Here is a 10,495-nt window from a genome sequence, read left to right on the forward strand (position 1 = left end):
AGCCCAGCTCACAGGTGCTCAGCCAATGGGCTCAGCACACGCTGTTGCCATGGGAGACAAGCCTTTGGGGAGGGGGGTGGTTCTGAGCTGGTCCAGGGGCAGCAGAGGGCTGGCTGCCCTTCTGAGGGAGGATCAGCTGGGTGGGCCAGAGCCTTTTGAGGTGCTTGGACCTGAGTCGCTCTTTCCCTAAAGCTGGACCCCACTGCAGCCCACCCTCTTCCTTCCCACATGCAGGTGGTGTTTCCTTACACGAGCAAGAGCTGCATGAGGGCAGTGCTGGAGTACCTCTACACGGGCATGTTCACGTCCAGTCCCGACCTGGACGACATGAAGCTCATCATCCTGGCCAACCGCCTCTGCCTGCCCCACCTGGTTGCCCTCACAGGTAACTAAGCTCAGGAACCTCCCTGCAGGAGGAGTCAGGGGACCCCCACCCCCACCCCGCCCCGGGAGCCACTACTTCTCCTCTCACCTGTCTCCTCCTGGGGGACAGGCAGCAAGCACCAAGGGAATACATTTACATAACGTGCAATATGTCTGTGCGTATTGGGGTTTGGATGAGAACATGGATGTGAAGAAATATGTGGAAGAGAAGCTCGGTGGGCTCTCTCCAGAGGGTATCTCGGCCCCACAAGGTGGGCTCCAGGAGACAAGGTGCCCAGTGTTCTGATCAGCTTGGCCGCACTCAGGCGAGCCTAAGAAGTCAAAAAGGATAGAACACCATTCCTCATTTCTACTCTTGCTTCTCCTCCCCGCTTCCTCCTTCTTTTTCTCCTTCTTCTCTTCCTCCTCCTCTTCCACCTTCACTTTCCCTTTCTGCTTCTAGAAACAGACAACAAACCTGCCACTCCTCGATTCCTCAAAGATCCCAAGATTAGAGTTCCTCTTTCAGGATGGGCCAACCCCCGAGGCTGGGGTGGAGCAGGGCCTGACCTGAGGCAGTAGGGAGACCAAAGAGCGGGCGGTCAAAGTGCAAGGGCTGGAGGGAAGAGGGGCCCATAGCCCACAGACGGGAGCTGCTGCTGACATTGGAGTCGGCATTCTCGTTGCATTAGTATTGGCCTTGGTACCTGCACTGTTGTTGATGCTGAGGTTAATGTTCTTGTGCAGGTCAGGAGGCAGAGAGCAGGGCCTTCAATAATGAGTTGAAGTTCAGGGAAGGACCCAGCTGCTGGGGCTCTGGGCAGATGATCAAGATTGGGTCTCAGCTAGGAGGGAAGCAGCAATCCCAAGCTAAGAAGTGGGTTGTAAGGTGGGGCTTGGTCACGGGACAAAAGTGGAAATCATTGAGCAGAACCAAATGTGACTAGCCGAGCCTGCAGCGGCAGTCCAGGGCGCCTGGAGGGCTTTAGGGCTGGGTGCAAGTGTGAGGCTTCTAAAGATAACAGCTGCAGTGGTATTGTCATTCTCGACCTTCTGTGCCGAGTGGTGCGGTCTTCCCAGAGCACAGAAAATGGTTGAAACTCCGAGACCGAGTAATTCCACTTTTGAAAGACTAGCTAAACAAGTGACCCACGTGAAAAAAAGGCATTAAGATGTTTCTTTCAGTTTGTTTCATCACGGCAGGCAAAACAAGTCAAATAGGCAATACTGGTTAAGCACATGGTGTAATTTTCGCAAGGTAGCCATTAAAAATGTCAAACTCGGAGTTCCCGTCCTGGCGCAGTGGTTAACGAATCCGACTAGGAACCATAAGGTTGCGGGTTCGGTCCCTGCCCTTGCTCAGTGGGTTAACGATCCGGCGTTGCCGTGAGCTGTGGTGTAGGTTGCAGACGCGGCTCAGATCTGTGGTGCAGGCGGGCGGCTACAGCTCTGATTAGACCCCTAGCCTGGGAATCTACATATGCCGTGGGAGCGGCCCAAGAAATAGCAAAAAGGCAACAACCAAAAAAATATGTCAAACGCTGGAGTTTGGGTCAATGGCGCAGCGGAAACGAATCTGACTAGGAACCATGAGGTTACAGGTTCGATCCCTGGCCTTGCTCAGTAGGTTAAGGATCTGGCGTTGCTGTGAGCTGCAGTGTAGGTTGCAGATGTGGCTCGGATCTGGCGTTGGTGTGGTGGTAGTGTAGACTGGCGTCTGTAGCTTCCATTGGACCCCTAGCCTGGGAACCTCCATATACCCTGGGTGCAGCCCTTAAAAAAAAAAAAGAAAAGTCAAACAGCACTGCTGTATGGAAGGGCTCATAGAAAATAATACTGAATGACTTTTCCCACGAAATGCTCCATACATGCGAGAAAACATATGAGCAAATGTGTTGTGTAAATACCTTGTCAAGGATCAGTGGAAAATACTAAGTATGGTATAATCGGCGATACTTTGTTTTGTGATATATGCTTCCTATAAAGTGTTTAATTCAAGCTTAACAGGTGTTCCCATTGTGACACAACAGAAACGAATCTGACTAGGGACCCCGAAGTTGCAGGTTTGATCCCTGGCCTTGCTCAGTGGGTTAAAGATCCAGCATTGCCATGAGCTGTGGTGTAGGTTGCAGACTCAGCTCAGATATGGCGTGGCTGAGGCTGTGGTATAGGCTGGCAGCTGGAGCTCCAGTTGGACCCCTAGCCTGGGAACCTCCACATGCCACGCATGCGGCCCTTAAAAAAAGCAAAAAAAAAAAAAAAAGCTTAACATTTTTTATTGTTCAATATAACACAAATAGATGTGACATGGTCAGCTTAATAAATTATTACAAAGCAGAGTGACCCAGCCGTACCAGAAGCCCTCTACCTGTCCCTCCCAATCACAGGCCCTTTGCTTCTTCCCTCCCTCTGCCTGTTACTCTTTCTTAGGATGATTTTTATGGCCTCACTTCCTTATTCTTCTTCATAGTTTTATCATTCAAGTGTACATCCTTGTATAGAAGGGTTTTATTTTTTTATTTATCTTTTTAAGTGTTTTAAAAAATCTAAGTGCCCCAAAAAAAGGAGAGAGAAAAAGAAAAATCTATAAATATCTTGTCCATTAAAAAAACTTTTTGGCAGTCCCTTGGTGGCTCAGTGGTACAAATCTGACCAGTGTCCATGAGGATGTGGATTTGACCCCTGGCCTCACTCAGTGGGTTAAGGATCTGGCGTTGCTGTGAGCTGTGGTGTAGGTCAGATGCAGCTTGGATCTGGCATTGCTGTGGCTGTGGTGTGGGCAGGCAGCTACAGCTCTGATTTAACCCCTATCCTGGGAACTTCCATATGCCATGGGTTTGGCCCTAAAAAGACAAAAAAAAAAAAAAAATCCCTTGCAGTTTTTTCTTCTTTTTTTTTTTAGGGCCACACCTGAGGCATATGGAAGTTCCCAGGCTAGGGGTCAAATCAGATCCACAGCTTCCTGCCTACACCACAGCCACAGGAATGTGGGCTCCAAGCCACGTCTGCAACCTACACTACAGCTGACAGCAATGCCAGATCCCCGACCCACTGAGAGAGGCCAGGGATCGAACCCACATCCTCATGGATACTAGTCGGATTCGTTTCTGCTGTGCTGTAGAGGGAATTCCTTCCTTGCAGTTGGTTGGGGAAAAACCCCACTGATCTATAGACAATCTAAATTTGTATTGATTGCATTTTTATAGTACACCATATTTCCCCATAAACTAGCTGCTGCTTCTAGATCTGATGTGCATTTAGTCTTTGTAAGACCACTTCATAGGTTGTTTGTGTTTTTCATCAAGAAGCATCCTTTGTCTGCTTTTCTCTCTTTCTGTGATGTTAGCAGCCATTGAGTATCATTGCCTGCATCCATTAATTTATTAGGTGTTACGAAATGGTAATAGTCCAGCTCTGTCATTTTTGTCTCTGTTTATCTGTTGGAATACTTCTACCAAGAGAGAAACTTGCCACCTCACCCACTGTTTGTTTACCCAGTGGTATACAGGTGGTGTAGGAAAGGCTGGCGAATGCCCTATCTTTACTTTTTTTTTTTTTTACCAGTTACAAGATACATTCATTTTCTATCATCCTTGGAGAATGACTGAGTCATTTTTTATTTTTAATAAGTGTGACTATGAACTCTTATATTTGAATATACCTAATCAGTTTCAAATACTTGCAGTTAGCTTTAGTGAAACTCGAAGACTGCTGCTCCTTTAGCCCATAGGAGTCTCTTCAAGTTGGCTCCAGAGTCTCTAAGCTTTCTGATTATCTGCAAGGATAAGATGCTCCAGGTTCATCTTGTACATTTCCTGCTCCAGACCTGGAATCCACCATTTCTCTAAGAAGTCCTGATTTTTTGTAGTTGGAAGTGGGATTGCAAGGCTACAACCTGTGCGTTAGATATGCTTGTTGCTACCGAGATGGCTGTTGTTTCTAGGTCTTTTCCATGGACTGAGCTGGGATATATATATATATATATATATATATATATATATATATATATATATATATAATTTACATATATACATATATTATTTATTTATTTATTTATTTTAGGGCTGCATCTGTGGTATATGGAGGTTCCCAGGCTAGGGGTCCAATTGGAGCTGTAGCTGCTGGCCTACGACACAGCCACGGCAACGCCAGATCTAAGCTGCATCTTCAACCTACACTGCAGCTCACGGCAACAGCGGATCCTTAACCTACTACGTGAGGTCAGGGATTGAACCTGTGTCTTCATGTATACTCAGGCTCATTACTGCTGAGCCGCAGCAGGAACTGCAAAAGAGTATTTTCAAAGATAGACTATTTTCTTAGTTTATACTGATAACAGTTGAAAAATAGGACGAAGAGTGTTTACTTCTTCCATATAAACATTTTAACCCAAAATGCAAGGTTCGTACACAGTTTGTTACAAAATTTAAATTAGTAGGAACAACTCGGTTTAATCCATAGTTCTTAGCAAACCTGAGACTTCCTACTCTCTTCCTACCCTCTTCGCTTCACCCTAAGTATATCAGACTACTTGGTGTAACACATGTAGCTTGAACAGTCCTCTTAGGTGATTCTTTTTTTTTTTTTTTCTGTCTTTGCTATTTCTTTGGGCCGTTCCCGTGGCATATGGAGGTTCCCAGGCTAGGGGTCGAATCAGGGCTGTAGCCGCCTGCCTGCACCACAGCCACAGCAACACGGGATCTGAGCCGCATCTGCAACCTACACCACAGCTCACGGCAACGCCGGATCGTTAACCCACTGAGCAAGGGCAGGGACCGAACCCGCAACCTCATGGTTCCTAGTGGGATTCGTTAACCACTGCGCCACGACGGGAACTCCCTCTTAGGTGATTCTAATCTGTTCCTTCACTTCCCACCCCACTCCCCTGGGAAAGACACGTTCCAATCCCAGTTTCCTCACTTGGATCTCCCGAGGCCTCTCCTGGCTGGTTGGGACTTGCCCCTGGCCCTGACCTCTCTCTGCCCCGCAACGGGCCCCTGCCGGGGGGATGAGCAAGTGTGTGTTCACTCCCGTGGTTCTTCAGCCAATTTCTGGCTGTGTGTGTGTGTCACAGAACAGTACACCGTGACCGGGCTGATGGAAGCGACTCAGATGATGGTGGACATCGATGGGGACGTCCTTGTGTTCCTGGAACTGGCTCAGGTATGACGACAGAGGAAGGAATCTCTCCTGCATTCTCAACTCTGGGCTCTGTCTGCCCCTTGGCAGTGAGTGGGGAACTGCTGGGAGGTGGTGAGTAGGAATGGAGCCCATTGGCGGACTTGGTTCTCTGCGTGGGCAGAGCCTATCTCATCCTCCAGGCCAGAGGCTGCACCAAGAGGAGAGACTGGCCACGGGGGGAAGGGACAGAGAGGAAGGGGAGGGCGAGGGAGGGCAGCCCAGAATCCTGTATAGATGTGGTTGCTGTCTGCTGAGGTCCCATAAGGGACACGGAGGACTCCATCTAAAACTAACTTCCCATGGAGCTCCTAGGTGGCCTAGAGGGTTAAGTATCTGGCACTGTCCCTGCTGTGGCTTGGGACACTGCTGTGGTGCAGGTTTGATCTCTGGCCTGGGAATTTCCAAATGCCACGGGTATGGCCAAAAAATAAAAAAAAAACTTAAAAACTAGCATTAACTTCCCACTTCAGTTTTCCTGAACAAGCAGGAAGAATCTCCCACACCAGTCCTCAGGGTGCCAGAATTCTACTGCTAAAAACTAATTTAGGAAGTTCAAGCATGGCAGACACACCTGGGAAGTGAGCTCTCTAAGCCTGGTGGTCACACCTCAGTGCAGGCTGCTTGGGGCCCTGAGGGCAGGGAGGACAAGGGGTCAGATTGCAGGGGGGCAGATGCAGTAGGATGCCACCACATAGGACTCTGGATTCCCAGGGGTGCCCGGGGCAGTTCAGGGCTGGGGTGGTGATGGTGACAGTATCAAGGAGCAAATCCATTGTCCTCTTCTTACAGTTTTATGTGGCCTTGCCTCTCGAGCTCTGCTTTTTTATTTTTTTATTTTTTTGGTCTTTTTGTCTTTTGAGGGCCGCACCTGTGGCATATGGAGGTTCCCAGGCCAGGGGTCCAATCGGAGCTGCAGCTGCCAACCTATGCCACAGCCACGGCAACACTAGATCCAAGCCGGGTCTGCGACCTACACCACAGCTCAAGGCATGGCTGGATCCTTAACCCACTGAGCAAGGCCAGGGATTGAACCTGTAACCTCATGGTTCCTAGTCAGATTCGTTTCCACTGCGCCCTGATGGGAACTCCTCGAGCTGTGCTCTTTACGACTCAGGGTGTTTGCCCACCTGCACCAAAGCTTTGGGTCTGCAGGCAACTATAGAGGTCTATGTGCAGACCCCCACCCAGGGTCCCAGCACAGATGCTGTCCCATGTGTTCCCAGTTCCACTGTGCGTACCAGCTGGCCGACTGGTGTCTCCATCACATCTGTACCAACTATAACAACGTGTGTCGCAAGTTCCCCCGAGACATGAAGGCCATGTCCCCAGGTGAGCATAACGGGCTGTACCTGTGCCTCTCCCTCAGCTTGGGGCCACATACCTGACCTGACTCCAGGGCATCCGGAGGCTGCCAGAGACCCTTGGACCTAACTTGACCTTATAGGTGGGGAGCAGCCCGCAAAGATGTATCCAGCCAAGCAGAGGGGGGCTCAGGAGAAGCGCTGGCCTGGAGGGCCTCTGGGGATCTCAGGCAACTCACTCTGCCCCTCTGGGCCTCTGTTTTGCGAGTTGGTATTTTCCCAAACTTTTGGGAGCAAACTCCACTCCAGAAAGCAATAAATTTTATACCATGACCCAGACCACATATAGAAAAAATATAATTTTCCATGCTGCTCATGACCAACAACATTAATTTTATAACCTAGGAATGGGCACAAGTCACAGCTTGGACGACAGCTTGGGTATCCTCTGAGGTCCCTGCAGCTCTGCCTCGGCCTAATTGATGTCTCAGGTCCTGGGGCCCAACAGGAAGCTCACGGGCTTCAGGGAGAGGTGGGGCTGGCCTCCCGAGTTCTCACTGCCCCTTGGTCTGGAGTTCTTGGTGTGCTCCACCCTGCTGTGACCCTCTTCCCTGCTAGCAGGCTGTCCCTGTATCCTACCAATTCTCCTAGGACCCTCTCTCCTCTTCACCCTTCTTGGGTTTTCTTTTGAAGCACAGCTCCAATCTCCATCACTCCACCTGTTCAAAATTTCCATGGCGCCCACATATTTTCCAGAATAAGTCCAAACCCCTCAGCCCAGCCTTCCCTCCCATCTGAAGTACAACCCCCCCCCACTTGCCCTCAGAACCTAAGCTCTGCCAGATACCTCTCCTGTCACCCCAGCCAGTCTGAGCATCCTTTTTTTTTTTTTTTTTTTTTTTTTTAAGGGCCACACCCGTGGCATATGGAGGTTCCCAGGCTAGGAGTCGAATCAGAGCTACAGCTGCCAGCCTTCACCACAGCCACAGCAATGCCAGATCTGAGCCACATCTGTGACCTACACCACAGCTCACAGCAACACCGGATCCTTTACCCACTGAGTGAGGCCAGGGATTGAACCTGCAACCTCGTGGTTCCTAGTCAGATTTCATTTCCTCTGTACCACATGGGAACTCCCTGAGCATCCTTTTGCAGACAGCTTTGCTCACCCTTTCTCCCTCATCCTTCGTCTAAGCCTGCTTTATTCTCAGGACCCATTAGCCCCATTTAGATCTCTCTGGCTTTGAAGAACAACACGAGTGGAAATGCCTTTCCCCAGTGTGGACCAGTGGCCCCACTCGCTGGACACCTGACTCTCTTGAGGGGGCTCTCTGAGGGCAGAGCTTCCACTTTCAGCCCCCAGAGGCTGGGATGTGCTCCCCACAGGACTGAAAGCCACCTGCAGGCCCTGTGGGAGCCGGGCGGGGGTGGGAGTCCCTCTTCCCCTTCACCTGCCTCCCTCCTCGCCAAGCCCTGTGTTCTGCTCCAGAAAACCAGGAGTATTTTGAGAAGCACCGCTGGCCGCCCGTCTGGTACCTGAAGGAGGAAGATCACTACCAGCGGGCCCGGAAGGAGCGTGAGAAGGAGGACTATCTCCACCTGAAACGGCAGCCCAAGCGGCGCTGGCTGTTCTGGACCAGTCCCTCCTCACCGTCCTCTTCAGCTGCGTCCTCTTCGTCCCCATCTTCCTCCTCGGCTGTGGTCTGAGATGCTGCCGCCCTCTTCTGACCCTGCTGCTCTCGTCCCCACTTGTCCTTGCCCCTCTGCTCCTCTGCATCGCCCCCTCCACCTTCCAGGGACAAAGGACTCACATAACCAGGACCCCCCTGGGCAGAGCTGCTCTCACCAGCCAACACAGCTCAGCAAAGAGAGGAAGGAGCCAGGCCGCGTGGATCAGAACAGGGACCCCCCCCCCCACCACCACCTCTGCTGAGGTCCGGCTTCCAGAAACCGAGGCAGGAGATGACTCTTGGGAGGTGGGGAACAGGAGAAGAGCTGAGGGCTGTGGCACCTTGTCTCTGGGTCAGAGAACCCTAGAGTCAGAGGGAGAACTCCCCCAGCCGCGAGGCTGCGTGTCTTGGGTCCACGGAGGCAGCTCCCTCCCTGGGAGTGGTGGTGCCCAGGAAGGGCCCTTTCTCTGGGGGCCGTGTGTTTCCATCCACGGACTTGGGGGGTTGCAGATGTTTTGTGGGCATTTTCACGTGGAGCCTACTCAATTCCTCACTGGAGAAGTCAGGGTAGCAATTAAGCCTTTAGAGCCCAACTCGAGACTTCCACACCTGGGGTGCAGCTGCCAGAGGCCATGGGTGGAAGGCTTGCCCTCTGCGGGCACCCCTGCCATGGCTGTGGGCATCCAGGCCTGAGAAGGGTGGCAGAGATTGTTCAGAGCTGCAGGTCTAGAAGCAGTGCCTCTTGGTGCAGTGAGAGACTTTTCTCTCCCTCCTCCTTCACTGCTCAGATTTCCAGATAGAAACCAAACAAAACAGCTGGAACTGGGGGAGAGAAGGAGGTGGGGGATGGGGGCCTGGGCGCAGCAATCCCGTACTCCTCTGGGCCTCCCCCCCCCCACCTCTGGTCAGCACAGCTTCTTATGGGATAGGGCAAAATTAGCAAAAAAAAAAAAAATACCCTAACAACACAAACAAAATCACCACCAACAAAAACACTGTAGCCTCTATCCCCTCAAAGAAGGAAAAACAGAAAAAGACCCTGTATGGCTTACATTGTTATGAAGCCGAACAGGGTCCCTATATGGACAAGACAAAGATTGAGGTAGTCCATTTGACTCGGTGATTTTTCAGGAAAACTGTGTCACCGGCAGTGACCGAGGAGGCCCTGGCCCTGCTGGCTGGCTCTGGGCAGCACGTTGCACGCCTTCCGCATGCTGGGGATGAGGTTTCGGGGCGGGGAGGGTGGGCTCAGGAATCAGTGTGGCATTAGACTTGTGTGTTTGCCCATCATGAGAACCAGGCTCTCCTCACCTTCAGCAGGTGACCCTGTACCATGTGAAGGTGTTGGGAGGGGTGGGGCGGAGAGGGTCAAAGGTCAGGGAAAAGACCACTGATGTGGAGAATAGGAGTTCCTGTAATGAAGGATCACAGCACATGACCTTACCCAGTGCTGGTTAGTGCTCAAAGGGAAGGAGAAGAATGGGGAAAATGAACAGGAGCAAAGCCAAAGTCAGTCCAGGGAAGAGGAGGGAGGAGACTGGGAGGAGTGTGAAGGACCAGGATGGCAGCTTTGCAGCCACACGGAAAAGCTGAGCCCCACCTGACTCTCTCCCCATTTAATTATCCTGATCCACATTTTACTTCCCAAGTGAAGACAGAGACAGAGTCCCTCTGATGAGGGCAGAACCTGAGAGACTGAGCTCCTGGAGCTCAAGAGTCACCTCACCTGCGAAAGATGCTTGAAGAAGAGGAACTGATTTTCGGTCCCAGGGCCCTGGGCGGGTTCCACCACCCAGTCTGGCTTCAGGTCTGGAGTAGAGCGAACCCAGAAACAAGGGCAACCTGCATCAATTTTGTGGTGCCAAGACCTAGAGGTCTGAGGTTAAGGCCTCATCAAAAAAGGTGCAGGAGGTGGCAGGTCCAGTGGTCTTAAGTGTCTGTGACCCATGTTGTCTGGGTCCCAGGCTTCTCCAAGGCCCT

The 10,495-nt window shown here is 51.3% G+C and overlaps 1 protein-coding gene across 2 annotated transcripts in view; it reads left to right on the forward strand.

Annotated features, from left to right (window-relative positions):
• RHOBTB2 (Rho related BTB domain containing 2) overlaps window positions 1-9,487 on the forward strand; it is a 31,170-nt gene extending 21,683 nt beyond the window's left edge. The window contains exons 8-11 of one of the 2 annotated variants that reach the window (XM_047762367.1): window positions 235-385; window positions 5,438-5,526; window positions 6,768-6,873; window positions 7,251-7,717. In XM_047762367.1, coding sequence (XP_047618323.1) covers window positions 235-385; window positions 5,438-5,526; window positions 6,768-6,873; window positions 7,251-7,297 — 393 coding nt within the window. In that variant the 3' untranslated portion in view covers window positions 7,298-7,717. Of the gene's footprint in view, window positions 1-234; window positions 386-5,437; window positions 5,527-6,767; window positions 6,874-7,250; window positions 7,718-8,334 lie in introns of those variants that run through there. The other variant, XM_047762366.1, reaches the window with a different exon arrangement.
• The last annotated feature ends 1,008 nt before the right edge of the window (window positions 9,488-10,495 follow it).

This window comes from Phacochoerus africanus, chromosome 15 (assembly GCF_016906955.1).
Source record: "Phacochoerus africanus isolate WHEZ1 chromosome 15, ROS_Pafr_v1, whole genome shotgun sequence".
Lineage (NCBI taxonomy): Eukaryota > Metazoa > Chordata > Mammalia > Artiodactyla > Suidae > Phacochoerus > Phacochoerus africanus.